Source organism: Erythrolamprus reginae, chromosome 1 (genome assembly GCF_031021105.1).
Source record: "Erythrolamprus reginae isolate rEryReg1 chromosome 1, rEryReg1.hap1, whole genome shotgun sequence".
NCBI lineage: Eukaryota > Metazoa > Chordata > Lepidosauria > Squamata > Dipsadidae > Erythrolamprus > Erythrolamprus reginae.
In genome coordinates this window covers 387,654,776-387,674,897 of record NC_091950.1, presented here as the reverse complement: position 1 = coordinate 387,674,897, position 20,122 = coordinate 387,654,776, and the positions used below count along the sequence as shown (strand labels likewise).

General features: G+C 42.4%; 1 protein-coding gene across 1 annotated transcript in view; it reads right to left on the bottom strand.

The window, feature by feature from the left end:
- Positions 1 to 19,859, bottom strand: part of XKR6 (XK related 6) — a 200,393-nt gene extending 180,534 nt beyond the window's left edge. Inside the window, 3 exon segments of the mRNA XM_070734841.1 lie at positions 19,127 to 19,564; positions 19,566 to 19,724; positions 19,726 to 19,859. Coding sequence (XP_070590942.1) covers positions 19,127 to 19,564; positions 19,566 to 19,724; positions 19,726 to 19,859 — 731 coding nt within the window.
- Between the last annotated feature and the right edge of the window lie 263 nt (positions 19,860 to 20,122).

Sequence of the window (20,122 nt, the reverse complement as noted above, 5' to 3'; positions counted from 1 at the left end):
CTGATGCTCCCTTCCCTGGGAAACCCCACCTCCAGACTCCAGTTGCCAGCAAAACACTCATTTTTTGCGATGCTGGGATTCCCCTGCTGGGATTCCCCTGCAGCATCACAAAAACACAGAAGTCCGGAGGTGGGGTTTCCCATGGAGGGGAGCCTCAGGGGAATCCCAGCAGCGCAAAAATGGGCACTTCGGCTGGCAAAAGGGGTGATTTTTGGGCTTGCACGCATTAATCGCTTTTCCATTGATTCCTATGGGAAACATTGTTTCATCTTGCAAACTTTTCACCTTAAGAACCTCATCCCGGAACCAATTAAGTTTGTAAGACGAGGTATCACTGTACTTTTGCTTTTGAGCTGAAAACTTGTCATAATACAAGTCAATAGTTGGTTATGTTATATTATGTTACTCATTTGTCCATTCAAGGAGCTTTCTGCTCTTCTTTCACCCTGTGACATATGGTATAACAATCTGGATTTGTATTTAATGCTTAATTTTCTTCATTAGGCTAAAAGGAATGAGGAAAGTCCCATAAATGTATTTGTTTCAGTGTAAATAAAATTATTAGGAAATAATTTCAATACCACTTGGAAGTTGAGTAATGCCTAAATCAAAACAACAACAAGGTTTTTTTTAGTGATTATCTTTAGAAAATATGAGAAAGAAAGATATAGTCTACTATTTAGATTCTTTTGCCCCCTACAATGGAAATTGATTTTTTTAAGCCAGTGAATAAAAATTTGGTCTCAATGTCATGCCAATTATGAAATCAATTAAGATAACTGTGGACTCAAAGATTTAATATCAAATTACATAGATAGGAGGAGACCTTTTTAGCCACTTGATCAAATTTCTCATTTGATCCAAAGATTGAAATCATTACCAGCAGAGAAGCAGTGTGGTATTGTTGTTAAGAACTGGTTTAAACTGTTCATTTTTCTGAACCTGTTGCTCAGAGCATCCAGGAATCGAATCTCAACACAGCTACTTTGCTGTGGCAACAGTCCCAGTGGAAAAGCCTCCAATGTATATACCTGCAGAGTCAGAAGTTCAGAAAAGGCTTCAAAACAACAACGCAGAGACTTTAAAAGACAATGTCCTCGGCATTTAAGCAGTATTTAAGTAGGTTCTGTGATGGCCTCTCCAAATTCTACTTCTGAAAAGACTTCTCCATGTACAATTAGTAGTCCACTCAATTCAGAATTCTGTCTCCCAAGAAGGGCAGGCAAAACTCAGGCGAAAGTTCATAGGAAGTGCAGGTAGTGACAACTGTCCCATTAATCAATAACATCTGGCAGTCAGAGCTCCTAAACCTCTCAGTATGAAGGCTGCATTTTTGCCAATAATGGCTAGTAGCCATCCATGTATAATAGCTGGCCAAGAAACCTAATTATTTTCCAAAGCAATTCATACTGTTGGCAGCCCTACAGTTTAATTATGCATCTTACTTAGTCCATTGATACACTATTAAAATTTACACAAGAAGGAATAAAAATACTAAATACTACATAGGAAAATGTTATACTTCTATCATAATTTTTGGTTATGAAAATATTTGTCAATGATTCGAAGTGGGAATAAATATTTAACAGCATTTTAAGAATATGCTGTTGCATTTTAAGAAGAAATTGCTTTTCTTTATTCACCCTCTTGAAATCTATTTTATAAACTTCTCATACTGCTTCATTCACCTTCCCTAAATCTCACTATAGCTGCCAACCATCATCTTGATTTAGCCATATAGGACAACTTTGAACCTTCACCTGCCAGAAATGGACAAACAGACATTCTGAAATTGAATTTCTATCAACTAGACTACTGTAACATGTCCTTTGCAATGTTCCTCTTGAAGGGAATATGAGGGCTTCAGCTAGCAACAATTGTTACAATTCATCAATTGACAAGGATTGCTAACAGAAACCGCATTGTACTAATTCTGAGTCAACTACATTGGATTCTGGATTGCACCCAGGCCCACTCAAAAGGTCTGAATTATTACAGTATCTCTAAGGTCATGGAGAGATTGTGCTCTGTTTGGTCCCAAAAATGCTTTTTCAAAAGGCAACTGGCTCCCTAAATCAACACAGACTGTGGAAACTTTTGCATCTCATTTGGAAACCAAGGACCCAGATTATGGAGGAAGAATGGAGAGGCACACACAACAAGATGACTGAAGTCTAGCGTGAAATTTCCAGTCTGTGTTGATTTGGGGAGCCATGTCATCTACTGGTATTTTATTAAGTCCAGGCAGTTCTGTGTTAGCAAAAACTTCAGAAGAGAAGGATTTAGGGGTAGTGATTTCTGACAGTCTCAAAATGGGTGAGCAGTGTGGTCGGGCAGTAGGAAAAGCAAGTAGGATGCTTGGCTGCATAGCTAGAGGTATAACAAGCAGGAAGAAGGAGATTGTGATCCCCTTATATAGAGCACTGGTGAGACCACATTTGGAATACTGTGTTCAGTTCTGGAGACCTCACCTACAAAAAGATATTGACAAAATTGAACGGGTCCAAAAATGGGCTACAAGAATGGTGGAAGGTCTTAAGCATAAAACGTATCAGGAAAGACTTCATGAACTCAATCTGTATAGTCTGGAGGACAGAAGGAAAAGGGGGGACATGATCGAAACATTTAAATATGTTAAAGGGTTAAATAAGGTTAAGGAGGGAAGTGTTTTTAATAGGAAAGTGAACACAAGAACAAGGGGACACAATCTGAAGTTAGTTGGGGGAAAGATCAAAAGCAACGTGAGAAAATATTATTTCACTGAAAGAGTAGTAGATCCTTGGAACAAACTTCCAGCAGACATGGTTGGTAAATCCACAGTAACTGAATTTAAACATGCCTGGGATAAACATATATCCATTGTAAGATAAAATACAGGAAATAGTATAAGGGCAGACTAGATGGACCATGAGGTCTTTTTCTGCCGTCACTCTTCTATGTTTCTATGTTTCAATGGAGCTGTCTATCATGAGATTTTGGAGCACTTCATGCTTCCTTCCACATCTGAGTTTTATGGGGATGCCAACTTCAATTTTCCAGCAAGACCTGGCACCTGCCCACACTTCCAAAAGTACCAAAACCTGGTTCAATGACTGTAGGGTTACTGTGCTTGATTGGCCAGCAAACTCGCCTGACCTGAACCCCATAGAGAATCTATGGGGCATTGCCAAGAGAAAGATGAGAGACATGAGACCGAACAAAAGCTGAAGGCTGCTATTGAAGCATCTTGATCTTCCATAACACTTCAGCAGTGCCACAGGCTGATAGCATCCATACCACACTGAATTGAAGCAGTAATTGCTGCAAAAGGGGCCAAAACCAAGTACCAAGTACATATGCATGCCTATATTTTTCAGAGGTCCGATATTGTTCTATGTACAATCCTTGTTTTATTGATCGCTTGTAATATTCTAATTTTCTGAGATGTGGGATTTGGGGTTTTCATGAGCTGTACCCCATAATCATCACAATTATGACAAATCACAGCTTGAACTATCTTGCCTTGCATGTAAAATGAGTCTCTCTCATATATTATGTTTCACCTTTTAAACAGCATTACTGAAATAAATGAACTTTGCACGATATTCTAATTTTTCAAGTTTCACCTGTAGTCCTTGCAGTGAACTGGTGGTTAGCACTCTCCCTGAGAGTTGTTGAGGCCACGTAGAACTTTATCTGTGCCTTCACAGTCACCTGAAGAGTGCAAGTGGTTATGAACCTTCTTGAAATTGCTGAAAGGATTGTGTTGCAAACAAGAGTCAGATGGTTCTGTATCCCCCCCCCACCCTGTCTTCAAGGGAAAACAAAGAAATGCCATCTATCTTTTGAAAAAGCACCTTTGGGACAGCCATGACCTGGATGACTGAGAATCTCCATAGACATTGGGCTCAGCTTTGTTTCTTACAAAATATTTTCTCCTCTCTGTGTCTCTCTTTCTCCCTCTCCCTTCCCTCCCTCCCTCCCTCCATCTTCCCCTCCCTTTGTTTAGTTCATAATTTGCTCCATGTTTCTTTAACAAAATTACATCTGTGCAGAAATAAATTTTATGCCATAGGTATGCTTCAGTTGCTCTTCATCTGAAGGTAGATCATGCTGAATACAAATCTCCATAATAGATTTGTTTACATTTCCATGTGTACATTTCCACGTACAATGAACATTCTTGGATCAGAAAGCAAACTTGAAAAGACAGAGGTGCCAAAAAAAAAAGAAGTCTGGAATAAAGTACTGTATAATGTAGGGAAACATTTTAATCTCATCTGCCTAAATAAACCTGTTAATTATTTGCAATCTAATCTCGCAAGAGAAAACTTCTGCTGAATCAGAGTGAAAATGCAGCATCTCCTCATCATTGAGGGGCATAAAAATTAGATTGAAAGCCAAGAAACATAGAAACATAGAAGACTGACGGCAGAAAAAGACCTCATGGTCCATCTAGTCTGCCCTTATACTATTTCCTGTATTTTATCTTAGGATGGATATATGTTTATCCCAGGCATGTTTAAATTCAGTTACTGTGGATTTACCAACGTCTGCCGGAAGTTTGTTCCAAGGATCTACTACTCTTTCAGTGAAATAATATTTTCTCACGTTGCTTTTGATCTTTCCCCCAACTAACTTCAGATTGTGTCCCCTTGTTCTTGTGTTCACTTTCCTATTAAAAACACTTCCCTCCTGAACCTTATTTAACCCTTTAACATATTTAAATGTTTCGATCATGTCCCCCCTTTTCCTTCTGTCCTCCAGACTATACAGATTGAGTTTATTAAGTCTTTCCTGATAAGTTTTATTCTTAAGACCTTCCACCATTCTTGTAGTCCGTCTTTAGACCCGTTCAATTTTGTCAATATCTTTTTGTAGGTGAGGTCTCCAGAACTGAACACAGTATTCCAAATGTGGTCTCATCAGCACTCTATATAAGGGGATCACAATCTCCTTCTTCCTGCTTGTTATACCTCTAGCTATGCAGCCAAGCATCCTACTTGCTTTTCCTACTGCCCAAGGCAAACGTACCAGAAATATACTGCATCAGAACATGACGATTCATTTAGTCTTCATAATTCGTAAATGCTCTACTTCAAGCTCATATTTGTAGCCGTAAATATCTTGCAACAGGGAGTTCCACAAGTTAATATTGCACTGCGTGAAAATATATCTCTAGACTTTATAAATCTTTCTGAACATCTGTCAACAAGGAAGAAACAATTTATGGGGAAAGGCAACTGAAAAACTGTACAAGTTTCTGCTTGCCCACATTTAAAGAATAGATAAATTATTTACTCCTGCATTTAAATAACTGGTACGACAATGAAACAGAACCAACTCATGAACCTGATTTCAATTTGAAACTAGATTTGAGCACATAAAATTTGTGCATATAAGTTTACTGTTTTTGAACATGAACTTGCACAATAGTTTCCAGTGTTGTGCACCAGAATAATAACTAGAAATCTATCTCCTGACAGTACAATCACTTTCCAATAAGATTACGTTACATAATCTTGGTTCATAGCTAAACTTTTTACATTTTTCTCAGAAGCAGATTATGACCCACTAGCCTACTTGTGGGTACAACTTAAGCAAAAGCTATACTCAACGAAGAAGATTATCCTTAACCTGTCCAATGTGTGACATGTTCACTTTTCAGGAAATAAATGGGAGATTTTAACTAAAATCACATGAAAGCCCAAAACATTACAGGCAGTCCTCGACTTATCACCACAATTGAACCCAAAATCTCTGTTGCTAAATGAGACAGTTATTAAGTGAATTTTGCCCCATTATAAGACCTTTCTGGCCACAGTTGTTAAGTGAATCACTGCAGTTCTTAAATTAGTAATTTAAGTTGTTAAATTAGTAACATGATTGTTAAGTGAATCTGGGCAGGGGCAGATTCCCATTCCCACCGCTACTGATGCACTGTAGGCATAGCTTTGCTTCTCTTTCATGCGCGTGCATCCCAGCATGTTTATGCTTCTGCGCATGCACAGGAGGCAAAATCATGCGAGGGGATGAGTGTGAGATTTCAGCAATTTTTTTGCTTCTGCACATGCGCAAAAGCAAAGAAACTGTGAAATGTGGCGTGCGGGCACATCCTCTCATGAGACTGCGCATGCGCAGGAGCATGCCCGTGCATGCAGGAGAAGTGAAGCTGCACCTGTAGTACAACTTTCCCTACTGGTGCGCCATGCTCATCTGTACCAGTACCACCCCAATACTGAATCTGGGCTCCCCATTCACTTTACTTGTAAGAAGGTCTCAAAAAAGGGGAATCCTATGACCTGAGAGGCTGCAACTGTTATAAATATTAGTCAATTGCCAAGCATCTGAATTTTGATCAGGTGACCATGGGGATGCGTGCTGGACCTGTAACCACTGTCAGCATTCCACACTGGTCAAACAACTAATGAAAGACATACTGTATGGCAGTGGTGGCTTGTTCAGACAACAACACAAATCAACAGGATATTAAAGATATTATTTACAGGATATCCACAGTAATTATAATACAGATATAATATATTATCTCCTTCATACATAGCAGATATAATATACCATTTAACATTAGCACACAGCCTATTCTCTTATTCTCTTATTACTTTTACATCAGTATAATATATTCTTCACGATATTTTGCACACAGCTCTTGGTATAGTCTATACAGTATAATGCACACAGCTCAGAGATTAATATTTAACCAGCACATATAAACAACAATGTAGCCCACATTACATGATAAGACAGCAGAACCTAACACAAAGCAACAACAGAATGCAACCACAGAATGAGAATGTAACCTCAGAATGTAACAGAGAGCAACACATCTGCCTCCCTTATATTCCCAAATTGCAGCCTAGCCCATAATTGCTGCTTGGCTCTTAAAGCAATATCATTATTTCCTTCTATGCTGGCTTATCTATAATATATTGGAAATCCAACCAAAACAGTACATTGTACTGACAGATTTTAACTGAAAAATGGCTTTAAGTCACTTTTTGCAATGCCATTGTAACTCTGAACTATCTGTAAACCAACGGATGTAAGTCAAGGACATCCTGTACTGCTTACTGCTTTTATGCTCATCTTTCTTACCAAAAGGAAGTGTTAATCAAAGCCTGGATCTAGCTGAGTGTCACCACCCTGCTGGTCAAAACTAGGCAGGAGGGGCACGGGTCCAGCAAGCAGGTGGAGGAACTCACTGCTCCCATGGCCTTGTCTACTTGAGCAGGAATCACTAGGTCAAACTCCTCCCACACAACAGGACTAAACCTTACCCCAACACGTGCTGCACTGGTTACCAATTTGTCTCCGGTCACAATTCAAGATGCCGGTTATCACCTATAAAGCCCTACATGGCTTAGGATCAGACTATTTATGGGACCGTCTCCTGCCACATACCTCCCAGAGATCAATTAGATCCCACAGGGTTGGCCTTTTCCAGGCCCATGGGGGAGGGCCTTCTCGGTGGTGTCCCCGAACCAACTACCCCCCGAGATCCATATTGCCCCTACCCTACTGGCCTTCCAAAAAGCCTTGAAGATCTGGCTCTGCTGACAGGCCTGGGGGCCATGAGAATTAACAGCTTAATCCCATCCGACACATGTTCTGATTGGTATGTGTGATGGTATGATTGTATTAATTAGATTAAGGTGTTTATATTTTTATTTCTATTCGTATTGTTATTAATGCTTGAATTTGATTTTTTACTGCATTTTTTAATTGTTGTGAGCCATCCTGAGTGGCATATACCTGTAAGTCAAAATAAATAAATACATAAATAAATCCAAATTCCTAAAGTTGTATGTGGTCGCAAGCCCCCTTGCTGCAGTCCCAAGTCTTAAAGGATGTCCAGTTGCCTCTTGAAAAAGCACCTTTAGGGCAACCATGACCTGAATGACTGAGAATCTCCATAGACATCTGCAGTCCCAAGATGCCACCATGACCATCCAGCTGAATTTTAGCACCCAGCTGCCAGGAATTGAGTATAGTTTCTTAGAGGACTGAATACTGAAGCACCTAAAAATGTTACTATGAATCCTTGACTAACCCAAATATTAATCAATCAAAACTCTCAAACTTCCAAGCATACAGAAAAAAGGAAGATTTTTTTTTGTTTATATTTCTGGCTCTCCTTCTCTATAGAATAACAGAGTGGATAGGGACCTTGGAGGTCTTCAAGTTTAACCTTCTGTTCAGGCAGTAATGGTGAACCTATGGCACAGGTGCAGACATATCTGCTGGCGCACAAGCCATTGCTCTACTTCAGCTCCAATGTGAATGTGTGCGCCAACCAGTTGATTTTTGGATTGCACAGAGGCTCTGGGAGGGCATTTTTGGCTTCCAGAGAGCCTCTGTGGGGATGGGGGAAGGTGTTTTTACCCTCCTCTGGCTCCAGGGAAGCCTGGGGAGGGCAAAACACAAGCCTCCTGGCCCTACCAGATGTTTAGTCGACAGGACCCGGAGAAGGCCAACTCTGTGGGACCTTATTGGTCGCTGGGATTCGTGCGGTAGCAGGTGGTTCCGAAGGTACTCTGGTCCACTGCCATGTAGGGCAGGTTCACCATCACTGTCCTATACCATTTTATACAAATGGTTGTCCTATCTTTTCTTAAAAACTTTCAGTGTTGGAGCATTCATAACTTTTGGAGGCAAGTTGTTCTACTGATTAATTGTTCTAACTGTCAGGAGATTTCTCCTTAGTTCTAGGTTGCTTCTCTCCTTAATCCATTTCCATCCCTTGTTTCTTGTCCTGCCCTCAGGTGCTTTTGATAGGAAGAGGGAGGTTGGGCCCCTCATACAGTTTTGTGGGGGCAGCTGACCATCCTTTTACCTTAGTAAATTGGATGATACCCTACCCTCCTCTAAAAGCAGAATTCAGACCTATATTTCCTTGATCATTTGTGATATCTTTGGCTCTAACTTCCCAGCAGCTTTCTAAAAAAGAAAACAGAGGAAAAACTGGTGACAAGCCAATCAGTAGCTCCTATCTCATTAGAACTCCTTTACTAGGAGATGCTTAATTTTTGTTTACCTAATTCAATGACATTCAAAGTGATTCTGGGCTGAGTCTGTTGCCTTCTGCTCTGATGACTGGTCCTTAAGATACCTTTGCTTTCTGCTAGTTTGCCTTAACTTTTCTAGTTCTGGCCCAGCATGTCTACTACATTTTGATTTAGCTAGACCAATCACTTGCCATGTTCTATGGCTGAACATGGTTGGTCCTAAATAAGGGGTCTAGGACAATTCATCACATTATAACTCAACGCAGGACAACAAACACTGAATTAATCATTTCATTCAGTTACCTTTCTTATCGGTGACCATGTTTTCATTGAAATTATTGTTACCCGCTTGTATTCTGACTGACTTTTTGTATTTCATTATTATTGACCATGGTTCCATCGAAATACATTTAACCTTTTTGGTGTGTGTGTGTGCAATTTTTTTCCCCTCCATACAAACTTTTTCAATACATTTCAAAATGTCTTCATATCACAATAAAAACAGTATCGAATTGGTAAAACAAATATAATTGCCCCCCCAAAAAATTATTAGTTCAAAATTAATTACTTCTGGTATTCATCAATCCTCCCAACCTTGACCTCTGATTTTGCCATCTAGGTATCTAATTTTCTTCTAATTAAATTTAACATTGATTTCCTTTTAACCTTATTAAATTAATATCATTATCCTCTTGCAAATTCAGATATGTCATCATGCCTACTCCTCCTTCTTAAACATTCTCCAAAACCCTTACAAAAAAAAGGACATCAACTATAAAGGGGAAAATAACAAATTATAGTGTTGTGAAAGAAGAAGAAGAAAAAACTTTTGTATTTGTTGAATTGCCCCACAGTGAGTTGCCCCATGGCTAGTTGGCTGTGGCAAGTTGTCCTATCCCCAAAGCTAAGACAGAATGCAGTATTAGGCTAGGGGACAAACATTGGTGCATTGAAGAACACAGCAGTTCTGTCAACAGTCTTGGGTACTCCAAACCAACCATCTTTTCGGAAAGGTTTAATGGAAATTGTTTTCCCATGTTGAAGTAAAAACAGTGTTGGTTTGACCTCTTTGTGTAAACAGAATTGATCCAAGCAATTAATCCAAGAAATTTTTACCCACAACTTAATATATTAATACAACTATTCATCAATTCCTATACCTTACATATACACCCCCTATCTTTTACTACAGTGATCCCTCGATTTTCGCGATCTCGTTCTTCGCGAAACGCTATATCGTGATTTTTCCCACCCGATGACGTCACTCTCTTCCTTCCTTTCTCATCTTTCTTTCTCTCTCTCTTTCTCTATCTTGCTTCTTCCTCTCTCACACTCTCTTCCTCCCTCTCTCATCTCTTTCTTTCCTTCTCTCTCTTTTTCTATCTCTCCCCCTCTTGCTGGCGGGCGGCGGGCAGCGGGCGGGTGGGCGGGCGAGCGGGGGCATCAGCGAGGAAGACCCAGGGAAGGTTCCTTCAGCCGCCCAGCAGCTCATCTGCTCAGCAGCGAGGCAGCAGCGAGGCAGCAGCGAGGCAGCAGCGAGGCAGCAGCGAGGCAGCAGCGAGGAGCCGAATCGGGGTTTCCCCTTTGCGTGGGCGGCGGGGAAACCCTGATCTTCGTCTGCTCGCTGCTGCTGCGCTGCCGAGCAGATCAGCTGCTGGGCGGCCGAAGGAACCTTCCCTGGGTCTTCCCCGCCGCCCACGCAAACTCCACCATCTGCGCATGCACGGCCATGAAAAAAGGCGCGCATGCGCAGATGGTGTTTTTACTTCCGCAACCCTACATCGCGAAAAATCGATTATCGCGAGGGGTCTTGGAACGGAACCCTCGCGATAATCGAGGGATCACTGTATACCATGTCATATCACCTAAAAACGTCTGGTTCACACGCAGATTTACCCCACTCACTACTTCTTAATCTTTTCTTCTTTAAATAAATTTCAATTTTCTTCAACTACTCTAGTTGAATATCAATACATTATCTTTCCTTAATTGTATTCTTCTTTACTGGTTCTTCCTTTTCACAAATCACTTTCCACTAACCAGTATATATATACATGCATTGGAAATTAAATGTATGAACTATAATATAACATAAGATATATACGGTAATGACAAGGATATCATTTACCTACATAGTTTGAGAAATAGATTATCAACATAAATTTTTTAATGTATTACTATGTAATAATTCTACTATTTTCCTAAACTATTTGATTGTGTATCTTTTCCCCTCTTCCTCCTTCTTTTATTAATGAAAGGGGAACGACTTGACTTATACAGCATTTATTTGTTTGTTTGTTTGTTGCCCAACTCCTCAAGGACTCAAGCAATCAGTGGCCTTGCCTTCTCAAACCTAATTCCTTTGGAAAGTATGCTGACTACCTTACTACCTATGCATACACAAGACCCAAAACAGCACATATACTGTACATTCATGCACACATTCTCTTGTTTTATTTCACTTCATGTGATTGACCATGGTGTTCTTTTAACTCTGCCATAACTTCCTATTACTACTTCTATGTCAAACTGGGGAACCTTCACAGTGGTGCTGACAGGGGTGGGCTATTGTCCGGACAGGGGAGAACGCAGTAGGTTAGCGAAAATAGAGCTCCACCCCAGAACACCCAATATGCACTGAAAGATGTTGAAAGAAAATGCATAAGCCATGCTCATGGTGTGGTAGTAAAATTTTTGGTAGCCCTTCACTGGGTGCTGACTATCTAAAGAGTTTTTGGTCTCAACAAGTAAGTGTCAATAAGCAAGAAGCAAATGCCCCAATTACCTCAGAATCCAGTAAAAGTAAGTAGAATCTCCCTTGTGACCCCTTAAAATTCCATCTTTGTCTAGACTTTGGAGCACTCATTTATAAAATGCCTGAACTATTTGGATGGGATTTCTCCTACCCATTTTTAAAGATATTTGTACACAAGTAAGATTAGGCAACAAATCTTCAGAGTACTCCACCATAGAATTTTTTTTAAAAAAACCCTTCCAGAATTACAAAAAAACCTAGGAAAGCAGTACAACTTTTAAACAACACTGAGATGTTTCAATTTGATATATATTTGTTATATAGTGGTTTCTCTACCTAAGAACACCTCTACTTATGGACTTTTCTAGATAAGAACTGGGTGTTCAAGATTTTTTTAACCTCTTCTCAAGAACCATTTTCTACTTACAAACCCGAACCTCCGAAACTGTAACCGGAAAAGGCAGGGTGAAGCTTCCATGGGACCTCTCTAGGAATCTCCTGGGAGGAAACAGGGTCGGAAAAGGTATGGAGAAGCCTCCATGGGGCCTCTCTAGGAATCTCCTGGGATTAAACAGGGCCTCCACCCTCTTTGTGGTTTCCCCAATCACGTACATTATTTGCTTTTACATTGATTCCTATGGGAAAAATTGCTTCTTCTTACAAACTGGTCATGGAATTAATTAAGTTCGTAAGTAGAGGTACCACTGTATTTAAAATTGGCTGCAGCTCACTGATAAAGAAACTGAAATGTATCCAAATGATCCCAAATTCACTTCCTAGGATTTCATTGGAAATCTGGGAAAAGTTTCTACTTGTATCTAAAACATTTTTTTCAGTGAATATATAAATATATAAAGTCATCTTTACTAAGGGAAGTTTGCCTTAGAGGAGCAGGACACAAAACAGCAAAAACTTGCACATGGTTATTTGAAACAGTTGCTGGTGACCAAAACATGTCCTTGAGATTGAAGCAAAGTGATAAAATCATAGGGACAGAGGGGAAACTATAGCCCATCAAATTCCACAGGACAATCATGGGCCAAGGTTGACATCCTGTCTCTCAGCTGTCTCTTTCCATCACTTCATCCAAAGTCAACTGAACTCTTCCACTAAGTAGACTGATAGATGAAGTGTCAAGTTGTTTCATGTCTCAGATACACCTGAATCACAGCATCATACAGATCTCATCCCTGAATCTTATTCGCTAGGATTATCTGAGATGTACAACACCCCAATCTTTGCTGCAATCTAGTAGTGGTCCAAAATCCTTAAAAAAACCCAAAAAACTTTTAACTAAATCAAGTAGTTGACAAAATTATGAAAAATCACTTTGTGCAATCAGGGTTAGTTTCACAAAATAAAATGTAATTATTTTCAAATTTCTCCAGACACTGTCTGACACATAGCCAAGATCTTTTTATTTGCATAAATATGTTCCCTCCACTCCAAATGAAATGACTTGCCAAAAGTAAGCAGTCAAAATGCTTCAACTGTAGTGAGAAATATTCAGTTGGATTTAACGCTCACAATTGCTGTGTATGTATTTTGTATCTAAATAAACTTTATTATGACTTTACATGATGATCTGATTCGCATAGCATTATAAAAGAATAGCTGAATTTCCCATAATATATCAAAATACAAATTATTCCACCCAACTTTATCCTTGTACAACATGTTGTGCAAAGTCATTTTTTTTTAAAAAAAAACAACCTCAAGTCTTTCCTTGGCCTCATGCAATTATCAGTGTCAGATAATTGGGAAAATTCCACTACCATTCTGCTATATTTTTTGCATTTGCTGAAACAATAAATAAATTAAGGTCAACTTGGAAGGTTCCATTAGTTTTTTCTCTAGCATCATTTATGTAACGGCACTTTTAAGCAAACCTGACCCTGGGAACTAAATAGATGTGTCCAATTCATTTTTTTTGTGGTAACAGTATATGGTTTGCCACCGCTATGCCAAGACGTTTTTCAAATTCTCCATCTAGCCTACAGGCCTGGTATTATTTGGTGGTTTTCCACCCAAAAATTAATGAGGTCTTACTCTGTTTAGCTTTTGAGATCAGTCAAGGTCAGCTACCTCCGGAACCGCCTTCTACCGCACGAATCACAGCGGCCAATAAGGTCCCACAGAGTTGGCCTTCTCCGGGTCCCGTCGACCAAACAATGTTGTTTGGCGGGCCCAGGGGAAGAGCCTTCTCTGTGGCAGCCCCGGCCCTCTGGAATCAACTCCCCCTGGAGATTAGAATGGCTCCCACCCTCCTTGTCTTTTGCAAATTACTCAAGACCCAGCTATATCGCCAGGCATGGGGGAATTGAGACATCTCCCCTAGGCTTTTATATTTTATGTTTTTGGTATGTATGTGTTGCATGGGTTTTAAATTGTCGGGGTTTTATATATTATTCTCTTTTAATATTAGATTTGTTGCAACGTTATATTGTTTTTGATTATTGTTGTGAGCCGCCCCGAGTCTTCGGAGAGGGGCGGCATACAAATCTAATTAATAATAATAATAATAATGATGATGATGATGATGATGATACCACCCAGTAGGACTGCTATTACATACTTTAGTTTTTCCTTCTAATTGATTCCTTTTCAATAATTATACAGACCAGATGACATATTTCACAAATACCTTAGTATAAGATCCACATCTATGTCCATTCTTAGGAAGGGAAGCCAACTTGATATGGGCCATTTTACAGTGAGTGACTTCCCCCTTCCAATAAATCCTTCCAAACATAAAAATTTCACCAGTCCAACAAGCAATAATTCAGCTTCTGGCATGCTGTCTTGCTGGATTAGTCCCACCATCGCATTCAGGAATAATTCAAATGACGGCCATAACAGCAAGAGGAACAGCGTGTGTTATTTATTTATTTATTTATTTATTTATTTGTTTATCTGTTTGTTTGTTTGTTTGTTTGTTTGTTTAATATATTAAATGACTCTCACAAAATATTTTTTTTCGTGATTAAGTATTTGTTCAATAGACTTTGGACAGCTGTGTGAGGCTCCCAAACAGATGTTGCTGCTCTAATCCTTAAGGAAATCTTTGACATATTCCAATTCTAAATACAAATCCTCATTACAGGAAGCAAGATTTGGCAAAACCCTTAGTTTTGTAGATCCCACTTGGCTCCAAAGAACATTTAGAGCTTCAGAAATGGGCAAGGGGTTAAGGGAGACCCCACTGTTCATATGCTTTGGCAGAACAAGACTAGTTCTATTTTCTCAAGTATAATCAGTTGCTTCTTTCCATTCCCACTTTTCCCAATGATTCGGCATCTTCTAGTGTGCCAGAGATGTTTATTTGGTGACAGAGCGAGTATAAGAACCCCCACCCCACCCTACCCCTGGAAAATACACCCTAATTCCCATCTCAATACACAGCTGCCAAAAGAGATGGGTAAATTGCCAGGCACATATGCATTTTCCTCCACCAGCTGCCTCAGCTTATATGGTTGATATTTGGATGTATAAGGGAAGTGTGGGGAGAGAAATGATTTGGGCACAAATCCATCTTTCGTGGTACAGGCAAAACTGAAACCTCTTGTTACAACCTTGTGCTGCTTGCATACATCATGTTCTGTGCTAGAACATGCATGAGGGAAAGGGAGGGGGGAATAAAGGGGGGAAGAGAGGGAGAGAGAGAGGACCGGCTGCCATAAAGCAGTACAAATGACATTTTGAAAAAGCAAGAAATTTATTCTGTTGCAGTGTATGACTTCACCGGTGTATTTCCCAGGTTGCAGTTTCATACGAGCTTCCCACACATGCTTAGGTAGGGTGTTTTCCTCCCCTTATTCCCCCCTCCCCGATCTTTCCTGTGCATCTCAATTTTTTCCTTGACTGTTTTTCCCCACAAGCATCAAGCCAATATTACCTTCCCCCCCCTCCAGCTACTCAAATAGGTTGCCTCCATTTTAAATTGGTTCAAAGCAAATTCCTCAGGAACTGCTTTAACCCTTCCAACTCGTTTGAGTATCATCTTTCATCAAAGCAATGGCTTTGCTCCCTCCCCAACTTCGGAGGAAGGGAACTGGTCCAGACCGTCTGCAGTTTAACCCCACCTGGTCTGCAATTTGCAAATTTGCAATTTAACCCCCATAATTTCACTGAAAAGGGTCTCCATTAAGTGAACGTATCTCTTCACACTCCATTTCATCCCCCTCCCTACTCCCATCATATTGCAAAAATCCAGTTTATTCCAGTTGCTAATTTCACATACATAAACATACCTATTCATACATGTACAAAGCACATGATCACTGCATAGACACACACACACAGACACACACAAACACAGACATTTCCATCTTCAAAAGGGGATTTGAGATCCTTTCCTTTCTGAGATTTTATTTTATTCCGTTTGATTAACTTATATAAGCCAATCCACTCTTTGGATTGGTGCCATCCCCAAGGCATCTTATGCACTTTGATGGCTTCACAACAACTTAAGTAAAATACTCGTTCGTTTTGGTATCCTGCTGTGAACCCTTTTTGCAAAAACGCTCTGGATCGGTCTGTGCACATGTGTGCATGCTTATAGCTGCACATACATGCAGACCAAGCAGGCTCTGAGGCAGCTAAAGGCTGTCCCAGCTGCCTTGTTTCTGCAAAGGCTTCCGCTCTTAGCAAAAGGTCTCTCCAGGACACCTTCTGCATCTTTTCCCATAGTTCCTCTCTTGAAAAAAGAAACCAGAGTTATTCTAGAGCTCCCCCTCTGCCAGGCACGGGGATCGACTTTTCTTTTCAATATTCTTCTACCTTTAGGAAGCCTGGGTGGGAGGAGGGAGTCTAATGTCATATTCACAACGTACCTAATCAATTTACCAACCTGACCATCACCTGATACATTTGGGGGAAATGATTCATAAATCTTGCGTATTTGACCCAACCCTGAGCCATTCTTTTTGCCAGTCTTACATGCACAGCAGATGAAAAGACATTCTTTTATCATTAAACCAGACTGTTTTGGGGAAACATTCATCAGTGGCTCCATTCTGCTATCCATGGGTTACGGAAGCAATTGTTTTTCACTTTCAACTTCGTCCTGTATTAGGTTAGAAAATTAATCTAGCCACCTCAGGTTTTATGGAACCTTTTGAGGAAGGCTTCCCCTACCACCACTCCACTTATTGCTTTTTGTTTTAATTTTTAGAAGTGCAAATACATTTCTCTCCTCCTCCTGCTCTCTTTTTATCTCTATCTTCCAGTATTGAGGCCTAGAATTGTCTTTTACAATGAAAAATCTTTTGCATCCTTAACTATTGTGCTCATTTATTCAGCAAATCAAACTGTGTTCAATGGGACTTATTCTCAGGCAAGGAGCCAGGAAGTTTGCACTCTCATCTCTATAGTGCCTTCTAGGAAAGAAGGATGTTGGACAGCTCAGTCTAATGTGGTAACTTCTCCTTTATAATGCCTTCCATGTATGTTGGGATTGCAACTCCTGGGCATCATGGCAGTTCCATTCCTAACACATCTGGAGGACACCAATCTGCAGAATGTTACATCACTAAGTCTCGGTGTTATCTCAGTTTACATCATCATTGGGATACCCATGCCTACAATTTTAAAAGGTAGGATCTGGGCCCAAATGCATATTTCTGTTAAGGGTGATCCAGAATGAAAAATCATTGCTCTAGGAGATGTAGTCCTAGGAGAACTTCCTTGATCATCTAAAGGAGAGATGTAGGATGTTCTTCTTATTTTTCAATTGTAAAGGATTTAAAGACTATATTCTCTTAATGCATTTTTTCATGTTGTCATGTTGAAGAGCATTCAGGTTTTCTATCTCAGGTTCATTTTAGCAGAACAAACCCAACAAACAAGGTAATTTTAGAATGCGGTAAGGGGGAATCAAAACATCTGGAGATACCAGACTGGAGAAAGCTTCTCTAATTTGAAAGGGAGTCCAGGGCATCTGGAAGGGACCAGATGAACCAAATCTATTTTAGATGATAACCAAAGAATCTTTTCTGATTAAAATGTAATCCTTGGCCAAATGTCTCAGTGTTATGATTTCTTTTTTTGGCCATGCTTTGAGCATCTGAGTTATTCCAGATTGAAATTTCCTCTGTAATAATTTAAGGGCATTCTGTCCACAGGTTTTCTCTGGGGAGATGACTTCAGGTTTTCCACAGGGATGAAAAATATTTTAGGACCTAAAAATACTGTACAAGAGCATAATACCATTTCTTCTTGAAATATCCCAATTGCAGTGGTTCAATCTAAGAGGTGGTCTTCTTAGTTTCCTAAGAGGGTAGACAAGATCAGGATGGCCAAGAAAGCTCCCCCCCCCACTTTTTTTTCTGCAGCACCCTGTTGGGTGGTTTGTGCATATTATGTGTTTGTGCTTCCTTTAGCAAAACAGGGACAATACAACTGCATTCTTGGAGGTGACTATAAGTTGTTCCTCTCTATTTGAGACTTCCCTAACTGAGGCTATTGGCTTACATTCCCCCCCCCTCCCCAGAGAGAGAGAGAAAGAGATGGGGAGAGAGGGAAAGAGAGGGAGGGAGGAAGGGAGAGGGAGGGGGAGGGAGGGAGAGAGAGAGAAAAATATGCACACAAACAGACTCACACAGAGATATCATCCAGAAAACCCAAGTTCTCTGGGACTTATGGGGATGAAGTCCAGTAAATCCAAATCGCTCCACATTGCACTAAACTGTTCTATTTCTTCAGCATGTGTACAGAAAGCATATACATGCAGCACTGCTTCCCCCAACATGCCAGATTTTAAGAGAAATCCTGTCCTGGCCTCAGTGGCTGGCTCTGTGCTTCACGCAACTGAGCATTCCCTTACGTCACTTGGCATAAGCTTTTGAATAAGAATACGAGATTGCCTAGCTCTGCCTGAGATTTGGGAGACTGGAGGTGTTCTTCTCTCTCCCCCCCCCCCAATTCCTGCATATGCATTTCGTCTTTCTGGAGAGAGCGCTCCACTCTCCTAGGAATCCCCCTCCCGCACAGGGCATCTGGAATGATTTGCCTGCCTCCCACCTCCCCTTCCCTCTGCAAAATCTCTGTAGGGAAAATCAGCGCAGACTTCCTGAACACCCCCCACCCCCACCCCCACCACCCCCTTTGCAATCTAGAAAAGGGGGCATCTCCCCACCTGGTAGCCACCCTTACAATTCCTCATTGCAAAGGGGGGGGGGCCTTGCTCCTTACTACCAGCCATGCATTTCTGGAGTGTACTCAGTCAGCCTTGGAGGTCACCCTTCTGCCGCCTGGAGCACGACAGGGCCCTAGTCCTCAGTACCCTCTTCCTCCCTTGCGGGCAACCTTCTCCTCCCCCCACCGCCCCATTTCTCGCGCTCTCGCTGCCTCCCTGCCCCTCCCGCCTTACCTCCAGACCTGCCCCATCTGCAGCAGGTGGATAACAGTCTGCCAGATCCAGACGGAAAGCCTGCAGAGGCGCTGCGCGCCGGGAGGGGCGGCGTGATGTCCCGGGCCGGCCCGACGGCCGGCTCCGACCGAGCCCATCATGGGAGGGCCGCGGCTGGTGAGGCCCTGCACGGCTCCCAGGCCTCCGCCGGTGTAGTCTTGCACGAACCATCGGAAGCTGAGGATCTGCACCAGGACCGAAGGCAGGAGGACGAAGGCCAGCGTCAGGCCACACCACAGGTAGTCCCGCCGGCCGTAGTGGTCCAGGGCCAGCCAGAGGTCGGTGCCCACGTCGCCCAACAGCACCAGCAGCGCCAGCACGATCCACAGACAGTCCAGCCACGGCCGCTCCACCGCCAACGCCACCGCCGCCGCCGAGGGCGAGGGCGGCTGCCCGTCGGCCGGGTCCAGCGGGTCGGTGCCGGCTCCCGGGGCCCCCCGAGGCCGACCCCCCGGCCCGGCCCAGCAGGCTTCGCAGGCAGGCGCTCCGGCAGCCCCAATAGCACGATGACGTGTTGCAGCAATGGCAGATGTGCATGGAACTGCTGCCCCCCGGCCTCGTCCCCCGCGCCGCCGCAGCCGCCCGGGCCGGCCGCGGCTGCGGCGGCGTGGTGCGGATGATGATGGTGGTGGTGCGGGAGGTCGTCCAGGTTGTGCAGCTGCGAGAAGCCGCTGCCGTCCGACTTGGCCGCCATCACCGCCGCCGCCTGCCGCCGCCGCCGCCGATGCCGCCGCCACCGCCACCACCAGGCTCCCCCCTCGCTGCCCGGCCCGGCAGCCCGCTTCCCGCCCGCCCGCTTCCCGCCGCCCTCCCGTCCGTCCTCCCTTCCTTCTCGCCTGCCCTCGTCCTCCCGCCCGCCCTCCTCCCGCCCTCCACCCGGGCCCCTCCGGCCGCAGGGCTCGGGATGCCCTCCCCACCACCCACCGCCGCCTCCTCCTCCTCCTTTCCCCTCCGCTT